General features: G+C 48.9%; 1 protein-coding gene across 4 annotated transcripts in view; it reads right to left on the bottom strand.

The window, feature by feature from the left end:
• MGLL (monoglyceride lipase) overlaps nucleotides 1-20,801 on the bottom strand; it is a 114,865-nt gene that overhangs the window by 26,270 nt on the left and 67,794 nt on the right. For all 4 annotated transcript variants that reach the window (XM_055344857.1, XM_055344855.1, XM_055344854.1 and 1 more), the window contains exons 4-5: nucleotides 5,865-6,001; nucleotides 4,477-4,587 (exon numbers count right to left, since the gene is read on the bottom strand). In XM_055344857.1, coding sequence (XP_055200832.1) covers nucleotides 4,477-4,587; nucleotides 5,865-6,001 — 248 coding nt within the window. The remainder of the gene's footprint in view (nucleotides 1-4,476; nucleotides 4,588-5,864; nucleotides 6,002-20,801) is intronic.

Below are 20,801 nucleotides of genomic sequence, written 5' to 3' on the forward strand. Positions count from 1 at the left end.
CTCCTGCCACCCACTTGCCCTCCATCCCCGGCCCCCAGATCATCCCCAGGGCCTTCTGGAGCCCAGAGACTACAAACAGATGAGAATGTGCTCAAGTCAAGGGAAGCTGATGGCAGGATGTTCTGGGATGAAAGAGAGCATCCTGTCTTGCTCACTGGCCTGGGCTGGGGCCCAAGCTGACCTTGAGCAAGACAATTGGCCTCGTGTCCTTGTCCGTGAATTGGGAATTATTTTTCCCTCTTTACTGGGCGGTGACGGAAAGGAATTGAAACAGCGTTTCACTGAGGGCTAGGTTCATGGCAGCCCTCCTCTCTCTACTTGGCCAGCTGCCTTGGTTGATGGGGAATGGAAGCATCTGGAAGTGCTGGGCTGGCTCCTGCATCCCTGACCCTGGATCCCAGGGGACAACCTTCAGGAAAGAGGCAGAGAAGATCATTTAGAGGACTACCCTTCCTGCAGGCTGTGAGCCCCCATCCTGACCCCAGGCACGGCCCAGGGGGATTTCTGGAGTTCTTCACCCTACCTCACCACCCCCTCCTAGAAAAGCTAATGGCTCTGCAACCTGCCCTGAGTTCCTGCACGCTGTTCCAGGGCAAGGCTAAGTAAGGAGACCAGAGTATAACACATACACCCTCTAGCAGGGCAGCCGAGGGTGTCATCTCTGTACCCCAGAATGACTCTAGCCCTGCTGCTCTCAGGGGGTGAGACATGGAGATAATCCCCATGAAATGGCCTCATAAGCAGCTGAGACTCGTTCTGATACACTGGATATTGTTTCCAAATTTCTCCTGCTGTCACTTCCCTTGTGCAACCACATTCTAAACACAGACAGGGTTTGGGGGCCAGAAGTCTCCTTTGTCTGTTCTCTGGACTCAATATACCCCAATTTCTTGAAAAGGGAGCATGGGGAAGCCCTGGTGGCTCAGCAGTTTAGCGCTGCCTTCAGCCCGGGGTGTGATCCTGGAGACCTGGGCTCGAGTCCCGCGTCGGGCTCCCTGCGTGGAGCCTGCTTCTCCCTCTGCCTGTCTCTCTCTCTCTCTCTCCTGAATAAATAAATAAAATCTTAAAAAAAAAAAAAAAGGAAAAGGGAGAATGGAGGTTAAGACCAGATGTATGCAGGTCTGGTGGGGTGTTGGGGACCGGGGGTGGGGGCAGGCAAAGGGGCTGTAGTCTGGTGGGGGGATTAGCGTTCCCCATTCCAGGGGGTGGGGGCTGTCATCTTCCACATGCCTGTCTACTCAAAGACTCAGATGCCTCGTGCTGCCCGCTTTGATGATTTGGGGAATCTCTCCAGCAGGAGTTTGGTCCCATAAAACAAATGGTCGCAACAGTCCATGGGCTGAGCTCCGGGAGAGGAGGCCCAGGGCCAGGACTCCGGCTTTGTGCTCTGCGGCCCCAGGAAGGCCCCCTCCTCCACCTCATGTCTGAGGTCTGTAGTGGGGTTCACAGATCTTACCTGATCCAGGCCCTATCCTGAACTATTTTTGCTAATCCTGCTGGGGAGGGAGCTGCAAGAGGTATCTCAAAGTAAAATAACTGAATTAAAGCCAAACCCTCAAAAAGGAACAAGCGGACAGAAAGCACAAAGGGGGTATTCTCATTTGTGTAAAAACACAGGACCGGATGGAGGGTGCCTGCGTGTCCCAGCTGGACGGACACTCCGGCTGCCCACCTCCGGGCAGAGAGACCGCGTGCTGTCTATCCTCTCTCATCGTCCAGAGTTTGAACCATATGAATGTATTATTCTAAAGATGTTTAAATTTTAAACATTCTATGAGACTCTGTCAGGAAGGTTGTTAGACAAGACCTGATGTGTGCAGGGGTGATCAAGTCACCCCGGGGGCGGGTAGGCAAACGAATCAGAGACTCTGTCAGTCAAAATTGCCCAAGACCCAGAGGCAGCAACAGATTTCATGGTGGGGAAGATGTGTCCTCAGGTCTGGGGGCAACAGGAAATCCAATTTGTCTTGGTTAATAAGAGGAGACCAGCACCCCCCAGGGACAGCTGGTTCCTGATTTGACAAGGTGATCTATTAGCACAGAGCCCCGAGAGGTCACGCTGGCAGCCTTGCCCGAGAGTTCCACCTCTGCCAGTGACCCTGAGGGGAAGCCTTGTGGCCCACCTCCGGGCCCTGCTACCATGACCCCCATGTGCATTGTATCTGGTGAGCCTCATGGTCTCCACTTATCTCTAAGGGAAAGCATCCTAGACGGAGAGTGGTCAGCCCCAGATCCAAATCAATCACACAAGTTGTGTGATCCTGGCGAGTCACTCACCCTGCCCAAGCCTCAGTGTTCCCATTCACAAAGCAAGGTCACAACCTCTCCCTAGGGCGACAGTGCACAAGAAAGTGCCCATGCTTGGCAATCGGTGAACTGAGTAAATCTTCTTGAGTCAGAGAATACGGATGCAGTGAGAACTCCCCTCTCCACTGTGGTGATCCTGGTCTTGCTTATTCTACTTAGAAAATAACCTTGATTTGAGTGATTTGGCTTCATATAATCACACTCATGATGGCAGCTGTCCCCACAGTCCTACATCCTCTTGCACGTTTCATTGACCATGAAGTAGCTCATCTGTGCATTTTCCCTGTGGTTCTATGAATTACCTTTATTTCTTTCCATGGCAGAGCCAGGGTGGCCTCCCACACAGCCCTGAAATTTACTAATGATCGTTGATTTTAATAAGTCAGTGGCGGTTTCCTTAAAATGGGGTAAAATTCGAAGAAGCTTGTGCATCTCTGTTCTTCAGCCAATTAAGGAAATCGTTGTTCTCTGGTTAAACCATCAGACAGTTCCAGGTTTCTCTTTTACTCAGCCTGCCTCCATTTCAATTTGATGACATTCCTGTATCTAAGCGAAAGCCTGGACACAGGACTGCCCACCCATCTCTGGCTGTGGGCTGGAGGAAACACTTTGAAAACATTTTCATAAGGTTTCATTCCCTGCACTGCACTCCCCTGTATGGATTCTCAGGAGAATACTGGAGGAATCAAGCTAAGGCAATTATTTAAATGTCCTGCCATCATTTGATGGTGAGGCCAGGGAAAGTAGGCTAAGCCATGGGCGGATGGCCGCCCAGTTCCTCAGGGCCCCCTGACTCCCCATCTCACCCCCCCACATCCTTTGAGAGTTCTGATAACTGGCTCAGGCAGCAGCCCCATAAGATTAACCCTACCCTGGGGATCCACGGGGTGTGTGGCTATGTGCTCTCTTAAACCTCACGCCGCTAAAGGATGGGTCTGTAACATTCACAACTCATGTTCACAGCAAGCAGTCCTGCGAGGCCATGGTTTCATCTCCTTTCTCAGAGAAAGCACCTGTTCTACTCCTAGATCTTACAGTTGACCCTTGAATAATTCCGGGGCTAGGGGTGCCAAACCACCGGGTAGTGGAAAATCATGTATAACTCTGACAACCTCCTCCCCCCAAACCTAGCTCCTAATAGCCTACTGTTGACTGGAAACCTTACTGATAACATAGTTGATTAGCACATATTTTGTATGTATCATACACTATATTCTTACAATAAAGTACACTAAAGAAATAATGTTATTAAGAAAATCATAGGGGATCCCTGGGTGGCGCAGCGGTTTGGCGCCTGCCTTTGGCCCAGGGAGCGATCCTGGAGACCCGGGATCGAGTCCCACGTCAGGCTCCCGGTGCATGGAGCCTGCTTCTCCCTCTGCCTATGTATCTGCCTCTCTCTCTCTCTCCCTGTGTGACTATCATAAATAAAAAAAATTAAAAAATAAAAATAAAAAAAAGAAAATCATAAGGAAGAAAAAATCCTAAGGAAGAGAAAATATAGTGCGACATTTATTGAAAAAAATCCGTGTTTAAGTGGGCTCGTGGAGTTCATATCTGTGTTGTTCAAGGGTCAACTGTATTTGTTTTTAGCTTATTTGCCTTGTCAGAGTCACTGGAAGCCCCAGAACCAAGAGCATGTACACACATGCTACTCCATCATAACAGTGTAACCAAAAACCAAAATGATGGATAAAACAAAGTGATGGATCAATAGAGTCAGAGGGGAAAGTGCTCTGGGCTGGAGCAGAGCTACAGTGAGTATGCTTCTACGGCACCGTTACAAATGGCCTGCAATTGCACTCACTGGGCACTTTTGGCTGAAGTTGGCAAATATTCAATGAAAATCAGCTTGAACATAAATTGTTAACAAAGGTTATTTTGCTGGATTCCTGTCACCTTTCCCCTTTTTAACTCTCACCAATAAAACATGCATAAACAGGAAATCATTTTTCTTTCATCTCTAGGGGGAAAAAAAAACAACCACACCTGGCTTTGGAAATTATAGAACCCCAGTGGCAACAATGTTTGTTGTTTGTCCAAACATTCACGCAGCAGATCATGAAGTCCAAAAACAGACTTCGGCCCTCTTCCCCAGACTCTGGCCATAAATCGACACCCTGGGTCTTGGGAACTGCAAGACTTGCACAGAACTGGAAGTCCGTTTACCTTGAAAGTTGTTGCAGACTCAGGATTGGCAAGAACCAAAGGTGAAATCAGGACCATGCCAGAGAAGTGGCTCGGCCTCTCCGCGGCTGTGAGGATGGCGATGGCACCTCCCTGCAAAGCAAAAGGGGCAGGGTTGCCACGTGCCAGCTTCCAGCAGCGCACAGCTTCCTACTAAGCACCATCTACACGCTCCTCCTAAGCTGCAGTCCTGGCCTGGAGCCCTGGGGAGGTCTACCTTGGAATAGGCACCATGGAATGTTGGATAAACTGGATGTGAAATTATTTTATTACACATGTTTTTTCTCTGGGTTTTCCAAGAGCAAACATTTCAGAGAGATATAAATAAGGCTCCTGCTTGTAGGCTGCAAGTTAAACAACACATTCCTACTTCGTTTCAAGCCAAAAGCTGGCAGGCCCCCAATTCCTCCATCCCGTCAGCCTTAATAGGAGATTTTTGTTTTTGTAATCGGATTATATGGACAGATCGCTATACTTTTTTTTCTTTTTCCCGGTTCGGTGAGGCTCCCAGAAATTTAGGTTCCAAGAAAAATACTGAGTGAACGTGGATGGTGCTGAAAGCCTGGGGCCTTGGTTGTTTGTCTGAAGCTGCGGGTAATTGGAACCAAGAGTTGAAACCACGTGTGCTTACAGAGGCCAGGCGGGTAAGAGAGACCCAGGAAGCCAGACAGGTGGTGACAAGGGGGGCAGAAGTCCTGCCCCAGAGTGAAGAGTACCCTCCCCCTGCACCCCACATTCAAATTTCATCAGTTCAAGATTCTCTGCCAGCCAACTTGTCAGCTTGTTGGGAGCTAGATATGCCCTGGGGCCCGCCCATTTGAGGACCACGGGTCTGAAGATGACACTTGGTTGATTCTTAGGGGATTTCATACATTCACAAGGTGAAAAGGATTTCGAATGACCTTTACGGAATCGTTGCCCTGGGGAGGCTGTGTCTCTAGTTCCCGTTTGTACACATAGGGTTTGGGCACGTTCCCGCCCCAAGAAACAGCTCTACGGGGAGAAGTGCCCTTGGGAAGTTCATGAGAAATGGCACTAAGGGGTCAGCAGAGCTTGAAAAAGAGACTGATTTCCCAAGAGGCCCCACAGCTGAGGTCCCAGCAGGGATGGACAGGCAGCCTCCTGGCACTTGGGCCCCGAAGGGAAGCTAGCTCCCTCTGGGACTGTCTCCTGGATTCCAAACCTAGCTCGTCCCCAGCTAAATTGCCTGGGAGCCCCAAGTATAGGGCATGCTGGGGGGTGGGGTGGGTGGGCACGTGCTACAAAGGCAGAGAGCAGATGGGGTGGGGAGCACCTCTTCTTCATCACGGCCTTCTCACATCTGCCACCCACCGCGAGGCTGTGGATCAGGTCTTCTGGGGTCTACTTACCATAGAGTGGCCCAGAAGGAAGACAGGAAGCCCTGGGTAGTCTTTCTGCATGAAATCCACGTGCTGTAACACATCCCTGATGAAAACGTGGAAGTCAGACACCACCATCCTCTCCCCTTCGCTCTGTCCATGGCCAACTGGAAGTGAACAGGAGATGAGAATCGCAGTCACCAGAAGTCTGTCTGCTGCTCAAGCCCAGTGATTTCCCCACCAGAACGACAGGCGGCTCTTTACTGAGGACCTGAGTGTAGCATCTCATCAAATCTTTTCTTTCCCACCACTCTCCCGCGGGGACTTCTCTCCCCATTTTCCAGCTTAGGAACTTGAAACACAGACTGGTCAAGGAACCTGGCCTAGGTCACACAGCTGGAAGTGGTAAGCCAGGATGTTAACATTGCAAAGGCTGTCCACACAGCCAGGAGGCTCTCCGTGTGGCCGTTTCCAAGGAAGGAAGAAGGCACAGGTGCACAGAGTCTCACCAGGCCTGATTTTCTACCAAGTGGGCAGGAGTAAAAGTGATGGGGCTCAGAATTTTCTGGTTTTTTCTCAGCTCTTTGATCCTCACAGTTGTGTTTCAAGGTTAGCCTTTTGCCAGGCAAAGGGTTGCAGGCTGTCACCCCATTTTACAGCTTTCAGTGACGATAATATGACAAACACACAATGAGAAATAGTCAAGTGTGTTTGCCAGAGAACTCAACAAAGCCGCAATAAAACTAGGTCACAGTGTATTCCTCCTGGATTTTATGATCTGTCACATTTCTGTACTGCACATTTCCCCTTGTTCTTTTCTTAGGGTCTCTCCACGTTTTCCCCTCTCTGAAGGACATCAGTCGCTATAGAAACAGCGCGCTGGCTTTCTTATTCAGGCTGTAAGCAGTTCATGCAACTGTTTGAAAATCACAAAAAAGAAAGAGCTCCCGAGAACAGGGGCCACACAGCCAGGGCATCTGCCCAAACCCCTCCCGCCACCTCTGTGAGGCACCTGTCACGGGAATAATGATGGCAACACTCCTTTCATGGATGGCAAGGACTTACTGCCTAGAACTGACAGGCGGCCCACACCTCCAACCCAGAACCCACATTGTTGGGCCATCAGCAAGCCCCCATTTCCCACTGTCCTGTCTGCCACGCTGCCCTGCTCTGGCCCTGCCGTCACATTGCAGCCCAGTGCCACCAGCTCTGTCACCTTCCCAATGGCACCCTCTGCTCCCTTACCCCCTGAGGATTTTTGTCTCCTCTTTAAATTTATTTTATTTTTTAAGATTTTATTTATTTATTTATGAGAGACATAGAGAGAGAGGCAGAGACATCAGGGAGCCTGATGCAAGGACCCCAGGATCACACCCTGAGCTGAAGGCGGATGCTCAACCATTGAGCCACTCAAGCTCCCCATTTTTATTATTTTTATTTTGGTAAAATATACATAACACAAGTTTTACCCTCTTAACTACCTTTCAGCATAGAGTTCAGTGGACTTGAGTACATTCTCGTAGTTGTGCTGCTACCATCACCATCCACCTACAGAAGTTCCCCACACTGAAACTCCATACCTATTGTTATGGTCTGAACTGTGTCCCTTCCTCCTCCCATCCTCAAATTCCTATGTCGAAGTCCTAAATCCTTGTGGCTCAGAATGTGACTTTATTTGGAGACAGGGGCTTTGAGGAGGCCTAAAACGAGGCCCATATGGTGGGTCTTAACCTTAATCTACTGGTGTCTTGAGAAGCAAAGGAGGTTAGGACACAGAGACTTAAAGGGCATGCCCAGAGGGGAAAGACCATGTGAGGACACAGGGAAAAGGGGATGATCTGCAGGCCAAGGACAGGCACCTCAGACAGCCCTGCCGACACCTCAATCCTGGGCTTCCAGCCTCCAAAGTGCCAGAAAATCAGTGGGTGCTATTTAAGCCACCCCATCTACAGTGTTTTGCCACAGCAGCCAGAGGTCTGATACACCCATCCCATAACAATTCCCCACTCACCTCTCCCCCCACGTCCACAGACTGTAGTTCAGTAATGGTATGGGCCAGTCTTATGTTTAAAGTTTAAGTTATTACAAATATGTCATAATCATTTCCCCTGTGTGTTTATGTTACTAATTTGATATACTATTAGACTTGTTAATTTCACATTTCAAGAAATTTGTTTCCAGCTATAAGTTCTGCTTTTCAATTTAATTTTCTCTTCTGAATACATACACATTGACCTCGTACAATGATTGGAAATTTATAGGAAGCTTCATCCAAGGAAGTCTCACTTCTATGCCTATCTATTCTACCTCTCCTCTCTTGCTCCCTATGGTTAACCATCTTCGTTATTTTGTTTTTTTCTTGAAACACTTTTTTGCAAAAAATATGAAAATTGTCTACTCATATTTTCCCTCCTTTCTTGCATTAAAGGTCGCATGCCATACAATGCTTCTATTCTACAATAGGCTTTTCTTTCACTTTTAGCTTATTCTGGAGATTATTTCATTACAACCAGGCTACAGAACTCTTCTTCATCTTGTTGAACTGCTGTGTGATACGACATTGCCTGAGTGAATGGAAGTTCCTTCAAGCAGTCTCTCACTGAAAGCTATTTTTTATATAGATTTTATTTATTTATTCATGAGAAACACACAGAGAGAGGCAGAGACATAGGCAGAGGGAGAAGGAGGCTCCCTGTGGGGAACCCGACGCAGAACTCGATCCCAGGACCCTGGGATCATGCCCTGAGCTGAAGGCAGATGCTCAACCACTGAGCCACCCAGGTGCCCCACTTTGAAAGCTATTTGTGTGCTAGTCAATCTCTTGTTTATCAAACAGTTGGCTGTGACAAATAACCGGGGGATGCCTAATTTCACCTTGGTGAAGGTGTGCCTTCGGGGTCTATGTCTAGATGGGGGTCACTTGGTTGAAAGGAACATGCCTATGTCACTTTGGTAGTTTTTGCCAAATTCCCCTCCACATGAGATATCCTGTATTGACTTGATGAGCCAGGTAGTGGAGAAGGCCGTTTCTCTCAGCCTTACCAACAAAGCATGCCAACTGACATTTGAGTTTCTACCCATAAGATAGGGGAGAAAGTGTAGTTTTTCTACACTTCCTTCTTATTCTCCAAGAGCCAGCTATATTTTCTTCTTCTTCTTCTTCTTCTTCTTCTTCTTCTTCTTCTTCTTCTTCTTCTTCTTCTTCTTCTTTTCTTTTCTTTTCTTCTTCTTTCTTCTTCCTATCAGGGTCTTGCATTTTGTCTTGATATTTAAGAGCTGCTTCTCCTCCTCCTCCTCCTCCTCCTCCTCCTTCTCCTTCTCCTCCTTCTTCTCTGTCTTATTTTTAAAGATTTTTATGCATTTATTCATAAGAGACACACAGAGAGAGGCAGAGACATAGGCTGAGGGAGAAGCAGGCTCCCAGCGGGGAGCCTGACGCAGAACTTAATCCCAGGACCCCAGGATCACAACCTGAGCCAAAGGCAGACGCTCAACTACTGAGCCACCCAGGCGTCCCTTAAGAACTTTTTCTATGTTAGTTGCTCTTTTGCCCTTTGACTTCATTTATGTTGTGCTTAGCTGTGCGGGTGCGTCTTACTTTTAAAGAGCCAAATAATAATTCATTTCTTTCTATGGCTTCTGAATTTTGATTCTTGGTTATATAGGCTTTCCCTACTTCAGGGTTCTAAAGGATGCTGTCAGTCATACGTTATGAGTTCTTTTATAGTTTCATTTCTTTTTTTGTGGTAACACGTATATAACGTGAAGTTCACACGAATCACTTCTAAGTGGCATCAAGGACACTCATGGTGTGTGCCTGCCATGTCTGTTGAGCTGCAAAATGCAGATGGGTCTTCACTGTCTTAACAAAAGTCATAAAAAAGTCCATTACTTCATCAAATGGTGAGGTCATCATTGTAATACATGGAAGTTCCCATTTTCACTTGAATCTAGTCTATTTCTGAATTTCTGCTCAAGTCCTCCCATCTGCTTCTTCTTCGGAAGTTAGCTCCCATTATTAAGCATTACAGTATCTTCCTATCCTTCCTGCGGATTAAGAGCAGGCAGGAGGGAGGCCCCAGCACTCCCCAGCTCCCCCTTGCTCCTGTCTGTGGCTCCTCTGGCTCTCCTCCTGGTGTAGAGGTCTCCGGGCCACACAGTCTTTGGCTCCTGGCTCTTTCCAGAGCTGCAGATCCATCTTGCTGGTCCCTGGTCTGAAAAATTCCCATCTGTCCCATGGCTCCTTAAACTGGTTCCAAACCGGCTCTCCTGGCTTCTACATTTTGGTTCATGGCCCCATCGTCTCTCCAAATCATTCAGGCCAAAACAGGGCTGTTGTCTTGGACTTTCATTCTATCCCTACATCCAGCTGATGCCCAATTCCTTCTGGATTTCCTGAGGCATAACCTCCTGAATCTGTCAATTGAAGGGGGTGAGGCCCTCGTTGGGTGTCACAGGCCACAGTCTCTTGTCCGGCCTTCCTGCCCCCCACAAGCTCTCCGTGCTCTAACCTGCTCGGTACTGCCCTGCTCTGCTTCTGGGAGCTGCTCAATCCTCACGTAGCCAGACCTCCCCCACTTTCCAGAACTCGGTCTGCACATTCCAGCCCAGGATTTGGGGCCTTCCCTAAAGGCTCTTACTTGTCCCTCTGCCTCGTAGAAACTTTTTTTTTTTTAAGATTTATTTATTTATTTATTTATTTATTTATTTATTTATTTATTTACTTACTTATTTATGAGAGACACAGACAGGGAGAAGCAAGTTCTCCGTGGGGAGCCTAATATGGGACTTGATCCCAGAACCCTAGGATCATGCCCTGAGCCAAAGGCAGATGCTCAACCACTGAGCCACCCAGACGTCCCAATAGAAACATTCTAAGGCACACTGACACCCACCTGCCCACTGTTTGTCAAAGCATATCCATATCGTCCCTGTCATGGAACAGCTGGCCCCTCTGGGGCAGTGTCCTCACTCCTTCACCAGGCCAGGAGCAAAGTCCTTTAAGACCAGGTACAAATCTGACCACTTCCATGAAGTCAGCTGTAGCCCTCCAGATGCAAGTGTGATTTTTTTCCCTTCCATACCCCAAAGCACTTCTTGTCTCTATCACACCTGAGCTGATGAGACTTGCCCTCTTTCTCTCCCCCAGCACCATCTGCCCCCCCATGGCCTGAGGGTCCTTGGAGCCAGGGTGACAAAAGCTTTGGTTAGTGGCTCTTGACCCCCACTGTACTGTGTCGTGGAGGATTCTGAGGCTATTCTGGCTGGACTGGACAGAAAGGAGCATAGTGAATGATTAGTGATGTGTGCTATGGACAGGAAGGAGGAGGTTCAGCATGTGTGCACCCCATATTTGCCAGGCTATCCTGGAAAGCAAAGATCCTATTTTATTCATCTGCACATGCCTTGGGGCTCTGTACACAGGCCTGGCGGCAGGTAGGTGCTTGATTAATGCCTGTTGAAAAGGATTGTAGGCAGTTTCATTTCATAATGGCCACTCATCAAAGAGATTTAACCCCATGACTCCAGTCACAGTGGGTGTGATACATTTCCTTTCCCACCCTGTAGACGGAGCCTACGGAGCAACAGTCTGCACGAACAACTCAGATTCTTCTTTCCCTCATATCTTTTTATTATTATTTAAATTCAATTTGCCAACATAAAGTACATACTTAATTTCAGATACAGTGTGCAATAATTCATTAGTAGTGTATAACACCCAGTGCTCATCCCATCACGTGCCCTTCTTAATGCTCATCACCCAGTTACCCTATCCCCTACCCCCTCCCTCGTGCTTGCTCTCTCTCTCAAATAAATAAATTTTTTTTAAAAGCTGGTAAAATTCAGTCTTAAGGGAAGAGGGAGTGTACAAAGCAGGAATAACACCACCTGATATTTGAGTGGCAGTGTATAATTTACAAAGCCCTTTCCCAGGGTTTAATCCATCTGATCCTTCCAATTCTGTGAGTTAGGGTTCCATTCCCTACTTTCTAGCAGAGAACAGTGACCCTCAGGTAGACGGATGGGGCTGGGCCCTGCAGACTCCAGGTCCAGTGCTTTACTGTCACAGCTCTGTGGGAAGCATGAGCAGGAGGCAGGAGGCTGGGAAGCTGGTGGAATGAAAAGCAAAACCCCTCCAAACAGGATGAAGAAGCCGCTGTGAGAACACACAGCTGGCCTCTGGCCTCCGAGCCTGTGCCCTCGTGCCAGGAGCTGCTCACCCATGAGGCAAGCGCAGGCAGGGGTCGATCGGCAGTGACTCACGTGGAGCAGTCACACTCGCCACGTGGCTGAGCTCTTTAATGCCTGCACATGTGCAAACACGGGCCCTGGGAAGCACCCTTTGAGAGCCTTCTCAAATATTTGAGCACGGGGTACAGTGCAAACATACAGGCCAGGCAGAGACCAACATCCAAAATGAACCACAGCACACAGCAACAGACACTCACTGAAGACCTCATGTCTGTGAGCGCACAGTGTTCAAAGGTGTCAGCACGGACACGATGACCCATCTGGGAGGTTCAGCAGCCTCCCTGGACCAGGGTCCCCTTGAGGACGTGCTCTCTGAGCTAAGCTGGGAAGAACGGCCGGGTCCACGATGGGCAGGGTGCGCAGGCCTCTGCCCCAGGCACAGAGTGGATGGACCAGGATCCCAGGTGGGAGGGAGTGTGCTGCCTTGGGTTTGGGGCCATAGTCTGGCTGTTGGCATCTATCTAGAGAGAAGGGGCACCCGAGACAGTCTAACAAAGAGTGACATGTGCATCTGTTTAAAAACTGGCTTCACTTGATCACTTTTGCCATGAGACCATCACAGAAAATCTTGCCCAAGGCTTTGTCCACTGCCTACATCTATGCCCTGCCCCCTAGGTATAGGGAACCCTGACACAGCTTTTGCTCTGGCTGCCAGGAGTTAGGAGGGAACTTCATCTCTGGGAGGAGGGACGGAGCCATCAGGGTGTGCAGTGGCCCTTGGGGTGGAGTGGACTGAAGACATGGTGAGTCAGAGACCTTCCTCAATGAAGAAGGACATGTTGCCCTGGCCCAGGTCCTGGTCTTGATCTCTGGTCCTGCCTCCACCCACTAGGCCCCCCCATGGAGGAGAGCAGCCCCCAGGTCAGAGGCTGGCCTGCAGCAACACTGACCTTCTCTGTAGACCTAGAGACCCACAGAAGCTGCAAAGTCCACAAAAAGCCTTAGGGTGGCAGAGCTAGTAAGCCACATCTTACCTCTACCATCAGGGAAGAGATGTGGCATGTGGTATTTAAAATGCAGGCCTGGGATCCCTGGGTGGCTCAGTGGCTCAGTGTCTGCCTTTGGCTCAGGGCATGATCCTGGAGTCCCTGGATTGAGTCCCACATCAGGGAGCCTGCTTCTCCCTCTGCCTGTGTCTCTCTCTGTCTCTCTCTTTGTGTGTCTCTCATGAACAAATAAATAAAACCTTTAAAAAAATAAAATAAAATGCAGGCCTGTGAGTACAGGTGTTAACATCAGACCAGTGCTTACCTGCACCGGTTCCTCTGTCTTCTGAAAGGCACAGGTCAGTGAGGCAAGTCTAGAATGATGACACCATTTCCATGAGACCTCAGGGTGCCCACGTCCCAACTTTGCCATCTGCCCTGTGAAAGCAGTGCCTTGGCGTCTCTGGTGAGGGGTGTGTGGTGGGGGCCTGGGACTTCAGTTTTCCTAGCTCCTACCCTGTGTGAGGGTTTCTGTGAGAGCAGAAATCTCTCCTCCTTTCTCACCTCTGCTCCTCTGGAGGTGCCTTCCTGCCCTCCAAGCTGGCTGCCTTCCCACAGACCACACAGGTGTCCTGCCAAAGAAACCAACTCTGAAAAGATGAAAGAACAAGGAAAAAGGCTCTGGTCTTGGCTTTGGCTCAACTTCACAACACACCCATGGAGATCCAAGGTGCAATTAGCTCTGTTGTATTTCTTCGCAGCAGCCCAGCGAAAACCGGTGAGGTCCTCTGTTCTTGATTTTCTAGAGGACCTTTCTTCCCATGGGCCAGGCAGCCATGGGAGGGGATGTGAAGCTAACTTGGCTTAGGCTCTGGGAAGCTGGCTATGGTTTCCTTGGGGACATCCACTGGTAAGAGGACAGGCACTTCCTCCCACCACAATTAGGGTGTTGCCTCTGCATTCCTGGCTTACCCCAGGAGATTGAGAAGCACGATGTGTGGTCAGGCCAACCAGACAGAGGATCATCAGTCATCATGGAGCTTCCGGCCTTGAGAATCATGTGACTGGACCAGCAGCAGCCAGTTGTGGGAGTCACAGCTTCTCAAACCCAGAGGGAGAATTAGCTGTGGATGAGCGCCAGAGTGGAACAGGCATTGGCAGGAGCAAGGTGAAGGCCATCATGGAGCCCCCACTTCTAGGTCTAACATAATCAGAAACTCATACATGATAAGTGAAGGAGAGAAACTGGTACAGCCACTGTGGAAAACATTCTGGTGCCTCATAGGGTTGAGATTCCATACTTTACAACCCAACAATTCCACCCCAGGTATAAATACGCCCAAGAGAAATTCTTGTGCACACACCAGGGCACAGGCATATGGCTGGGGCAGCCTGTTTCACAGCCAGAGATGGACATCTTGTAGCAAAGGGGATTACTCTACAGGTGTTATAAGCTAAAGCTACATCCTGCAACACGGATGAATCTTAGTAACAGACGTAAAGTGAACAAAAGCAAGTCACAGAAGACTGTGTGTGTGCAGTTTACCATTTTATATAAAGCTAAAAAAAAACCCAAGCAAAAGCAAACAATACATATATTTTTAAAAGATTTTATTTATTTATCTGACAGAGAAAGAGAGAGAGAGAGCACAAGCAGAAAGAGAAGCAGACTTCCCCGCTGAGCAGGGCTCGATCCCAGGACCTCGGGATCCTGACCAAAGGCAGACATTTAACTAACTGAGCCACCTAGGTGCCCCACAAATGATGTATTTTTTGAGAGTGCCATACCAATGTGATAAAAGCAAAAAATAACAAAGCGAGGGAATTTTAAGATGGTGGCTACCTCGATTACTTGCCCAAGTGTAAAACTGGAAGGCATGTCTCCTAAAGTTGGGGGGATAAATGAAATCGAATAACCTACCGGGCATACAGGAGGTCATTGGCATATGCTAGCTGTCACCCAGCCCCCCTTGCCCTACATACAGTTTCAGATGAGAAAACTCGTAAACTGTCTCGGGGGTCAGCACTCTTCCATGCCAGAGCTCTTCCGCATGTCTAACCTGTATTTCTCACACTTATAAGAGTTTTGTCTTGTCCAGCTCCCAAAGAGATGGAGGACAGCTGGTCTACATCCTCAGGACAACCATGGCCTTCTTAGAGACAAGGCATTAAATAACCTTTCAGCTCAGTTTCCTGAGAATTAAAACTCCCCAGGTTTAACATGTAACAGACCTTTCTCCCCCTTCCAAAACATTAAGTTGGATCTGTCATGTCCTCCACCCAATTCCAGAAGTTCCCATGTGATGCTCTTCAGCTGCTTGGAGCTTAGGGTCAGGTAAACATGACAAAAACAGAAATGCTGCAACCCAAGTTCAGCTTCTGTTGAACCTCTTTCAAGCGCTAACAGAAAAAACAGCAGTACGCACATGGTAAAGTAGGATTGCTTTAAATCAAGCGCAGATTCATTTTGCCAAGATGTGAGATGCTATCTTTTCAATATACATAAAGTGAAGCTTACTTAAGCCTTGGAGAGGTGCAAGCGCCCAAGACCAGTTGAGATCAGGGTCCCAGAGCTTTCAGAGAAGGCATGAAGTGGGCCAACATGTTCCCAGCAGCACAATGTAAATGAGGTGAAAATTCAAGATACACACATAAGATGTTATGAAGGCAAAAATTAAAGAGACCCATTTGTTAAGCTTTTATTATATGCCTGTGCCTATGCCAGCCTCCCGGACCTGTGATTCCTCTTGTATGGTGATAACAACTCTCATTGGAGGATCACCACCTAATGCAAAGACAGGAGGCAAAAGCCAGAGAAGACCAGGCACCAGAGGACTGGGGTTAAGGGTGGAGTTGGCTCTGTCTCCATGTGACCTGGGGCAGGTGACCTCGCCCCCAAAAGCTCAGCCTCCTCCCCTGCAGTAATGGGCACTCACTCACAAAGCCCACTCCATGGGGCGCTGTGAGGATTAAGTGAGAGCCTGAGGGTGAGGTGGTTAGCGCTGTGCATGGCATGCAGTAAGTGCTCAATAAATGCCTACTGTTGTTATTAGGTTATTATGAACCCAGGGTCTGGACCCAAAGCAGCCCTGCATTCATTGCACTGGAACATCTGCTGTGTCATTTTCAGTTCCAGCACATCACTGACCACTGCCAGGATACAGGGAAGTCATCTGCTCCTCAAAACTGGCATTAATTATGTAATAACATGACACAAGAGGGTAGTAAGTGAGAATTATGTCAAGAGTGCCCATGAGTCCTAGAAATTTGTGAACGATGACTTAGATCTTTCCTGTAGATTCCTCAAGCAGATGTGGGGACAAGCCACACCCCAGGAAGCTTTGTTTCCCTAAGGAGTCCCACATGATAAGGGTGGAGGGGTGGAGGCTGGGGGCCTGGAGGCCAATCTCAGGCATTCCCCACCAACTCAGTCGTGTCAGAACAGGGGATGAAGCAAAGGGAGGCCTTTAGCAGAAGCCATCTGCCAGGGTTCTAGGGGCTCTGCTAGCTTGAGCCCCAGATCCCTGCTGGCCCTGTCCGTGAAGAGGTTAGAGACTGGCCACCTGGCTCTCTGCCCACCCTCACCACCGGGACACAGTGATCTCCCGGCACAGAGGGATGGAGCACGGTCCTGCAGCTGCGGCCCAGCCCCTCTGTGGAGTAAGCATTCCCCAGCCACCCAGCTGTAGGGCGCCAAGGCACTTTGTCCCATCAGGCGATGGGACTGTAGCAGGGTGCTAATCTGTACGCTAGCTACTGGCCACATGTATCAGTTGAAGGTAAAGTAATACATGTTCAAGGCAGCTCTCTGGGGAAAACCAGACAAGCATCGAGGTAGCCACGGAGTGTGGGGTTAGGTGGGGGCAACTCTGCAGTTAGACATCCTCAGGTCCCATCTGGCTTCATTATACTAAAGCATCATATAGGGTTTGCAACTTCTTTGAGCTGCAAAGTGTGGGTAAAAATAGCCCTTCTCGACTTGGATTGTTGGTAAGATTAATGGAGATAATGTGTGCAAAGTGCCAGGTAGGTCAATGCTGGGCACAAAGAGATCAGTAAGTTCTAGCTGCAGAAATAAGAAACTAAACAAACAAACGAAAAACAACAAACCACCTCTGCCCTCACCAACCAGAAATGAGCATTACTCAAGTTTGGTCTCACTCCAATGGCTTGTCAACATGAACTGTGTGAACTGACCTAGGATGGCCTCTAAGACACATCGCTGGGAGAAAAAAACCTCAAATTGTGGCATGCTGCCTAAATTTGTCACCACTTATGTTTTTAACAACCCACAAAATCATACCATTCCCTATGGTCCCTGGGAATCTGCCCTCGTGTGGCTCTGGACACTACCTTGGCTGGGCCAGAGCAGGCTGGCCTGGGCCCCTCAGGCTCTTCCCAGCCTGAGATTCAGGGGCTCTGTCCTTCATCAGGCAAGGGCTTCCTGCTAGGACACCCAGGATGCACATGCCTTACAAAGGCACAGAAGGTTTAGGTGATGGCCATGGACACGCCTTCCAGCAAGAACAGCCAAGGAGCATAAGTTGACTCCTTGTTCAGTCAACACCACCACCCCATGTCCAGTCCCTAGGGACACGTACTAGAACATGGGGTGGGGAGGAGGTCAATCCTGCTAACCGACGAGGCCTACCTTCTGTAACAGAGCTGCTGCAGGAAGATGGAAAAGCAGCTCACGTCAACCAAATAAATGTTTCTTACATACCTGCTGTGTGCCTGGTCATGGCTTCGTACTGGGAGCCTCAAGTTGATTTGTAATTTAATATATGATATATGAATATCCCCCGCCCCCGCATTGTTACGTAATCTGTACTCATGATTTCCACTGACTGCACGGTATTCCATCAGGAGAATCAAATCAAGACTCACTTAACTATTCTCAATGATCACCTTCAATCTTTGCTGCTGTAAATAACACTGGGATGAGCACCGTGTTACAGATGTTTATAGGATTGTTAGGATTAATTTGCCAAGATGGGGTTTCCGGATCCAAAGATATGACTATCTGGGGGAGTCCCCATTAGTAGAACCGAAAATCTTTCCCAATGGACAGTTTTCGTTGTCCCCAGCAAAGTATGGAAATTTGAGTCTCATTACATCTTTCTCTCCACAAGGAGCTGTGCCTTTGTTTATTTTATGGGAGGTGGAAAACCTACTTTGTTTCCAGGCAAATGCGTAGGGAAAGCTATTGTTTTTGGTCTAAAGACCACGTAGCTCAAGTCATGGTTTTTTCTTCTCCACCTTTGGTGGGGAGTGAGCATAGAATACAGATGTGACCCAAACAATGGTTCATAAAATAATCCAGGCCCAGGGGTGACTCATTTAAAAGCCCTGGTGTAGGCAGCTCTGTGTGACTGCATGAGCCACAGGGAATGCACCCAAAGGTGAGGCGACAGGAAACCAGCCCAGAGGTCGCCTACACCAGCAAGCCACAGCTGTCCAGTTCCCCACGGCCATGCTGTGCCATCTGCTTCCAGTATTTAACCTCAGTGCAGGATGCCCGCACCCCCATATTTCCTTCCTACTTTAGAGATCACGGTTTCAAAGCCTGTTTTCCAATGAAGGTCTGGCTTGTGTGCTGTGCTCTGTGACCTCCCATAGCAGAAACCCCCTCGGCCACGGCATATTACCAAAGTGGAAGGACGTAAGACCAACGACCAGTTAAAAGTAAAAGAATTGCATCCTTAAGCTGAAGGCCATATGTCTGTTTGCTGCCACCAAACACAAAACAAAATAGAAAAAGCAAACCCTGTTCGGTCACAGCCTAGACACCCCACTTGTGCTCCCAACGCCCTCGTTAGCTTCTAGGAGCAGAGTGTGGGAACAAAGGGGGACAGAGTCCGAGGGCCCAGGACCCTCCAGGGAGTGGGCATCCAGGCGGGACGGGGGCTGTGTGCCACCTCGCCCTGCGTCTGTCCGCAGCCGGGGCCACAATGAGCGTGTGACCAGGCAGGTTCTGCGTGCTCCTGTCTCCTGCTCTTTCTCTCTTTCACAAAACGTGTGTATGGCAAGAAGTCCAAGATCACAGCTTGTTGGCCTGAAAAATAGTTTGTTTCCCTCAACAAAAGCCATTTCCTCCTCGTGTGTTTGCTGACGGTCCAGGCCTCCTTGCACGGACCCTTGGAGCAGCATGTGTCTGTCCTCCCAGCTGCCCCCACACCGAGCTACCTGCCACCAAAGGAGACCACCTCCCACCGCTGCTCTCTGCAGCATCCACGTACACACTCGGCTTTACAAAGGACATAAAGACAGAAATTAATTTCTTTACTAATTGACAACAGCTTGAAAAAGGTATAAAGATGCCAGGATTCAGCATATGGCCTATGGAAACACATTTTGGCTCAGATTTTTTTTTTTTTTTTTAGCTGTTACAACATCCTTTATAATGTAACCAGCTAAAAGGCAGTTAACGGTGTGGCATTTTAGAAAGAATGCACTTTCAGGATTTCATGTTTAGAGGATTTATTTGAAAATATCCTCCTCTCTACTGTATAAATAAGAGAAAACAGCATGACAAAAAGTGTCATAACTAAGGTTCTTGGCATCGAGCAAGAGGATCTTCCTTTTGCATCATGCTATAGGATGACGGCTCTGGTTTGGACAGCTGAGGGAGGCTGATTCCCACTCTGGGAGTAGCGATCACCTCCCACGTGTCATGCCTGTGGGGGCCATTCTCCTGTTCGTTTTCTGCCTTGCAAACAGATTCTGGATTAACCGAAATCATCCAGAAATACTAGACCTTTCACCCAGATCTGTCTGATAAAATTCTGAATATACAGAAAGTTTATAAACCGGCAACAGCTGTGGGGCGGGGCAAGGCGTAGACTCCCAGAAACTTCCAGGATGCGATGAGATCAAGGAATAAAAAGTCTGTGAGAACATAACAGGACGCTCTGCACCGTCCCAATCATGCTTGCAGCAATCACAGCACAGCTCGAGATTACTCCATGAGATCAGCAATCCCAAGGGTTTGAAAGCTCAGAAAAATGTTAAATATATTTTTAAAAACCTTCCTATATTTAGAGACAAATAAAGGGGAAAGGGTCAAAGGCATAGGCAACAACGTGCCCAACCAGACAAATTCCTGACCTGACCCGGCTTTCACAGAAGACTTCATGCTAAAACTATTTCCTTCATGTCCTTCAGACCATCTTTATATTTTAGGGAGCAGATTAAACAGACCACGTTTTTGACTCATGGACGTGACTGTACATCAATCCTGGAAGATCATAGGAAGGATCGGGATTCAAATCCCCACTGCTAGGGATCCCTGGGTGGCACAGCGGTTTAGCGCCGCCTTCGGCCCAGGGCGTGATCCTGGAGTCCCGGGATCGAGTCCCGCGTCGGGCTCCCTGCATGGAGCCTGCTTCTCCCTCTGCCTGTGTCTCTGCCTCTCTCTCTCTCTGTCTCTCTCTCTCTCTGAGTCTCTCATGGATAAATAAAATCTTAAAAAAAAAAATTCAAATGCCCACTGCTACCTAGTGGCTGTGTGAGTGTGGGCCAGCCACCTCGCGGCTGTGACCTCAGCTTCCCATGGGTTAAAACTGCCCTCGGGGACAGGTGTGTGTGGCGGGCGGGTGGCTGAGGGTTAAAGGAGAGGGAGCAGGTGAAGGTGGCTGGCTGTTGGCACCTGGTACCTGTCCAGCCTCTCGGGCGCAGCCTGGCGCCCTCGGGCCAAGCAGGGGACGCTGCGCCCAGAGCCAGCTCCCCCTCAGAGACGCTGTCACAAGCTGGCCCTGTGAGCGGGCCGGCTGAGCCTCGAGGACAAGCC

This window comes from Nyctereutes procyonoides, unplaced genomic scaffold, assembly GCF_905146905.1.
Source record: "Nyctereutes procyonoides isolate TBG_1078 unplaced genomic scaffold, NYPRO_anot_genome, whole genome shotgun sequence".
NCBI classification, from domain to species: domain Eukaryota; kingdom Metazoa; phylum Chordata; class Mammalia; order Carnivora; family Canidae; genus Nyctereutes; species Nyctereutes procyonoides.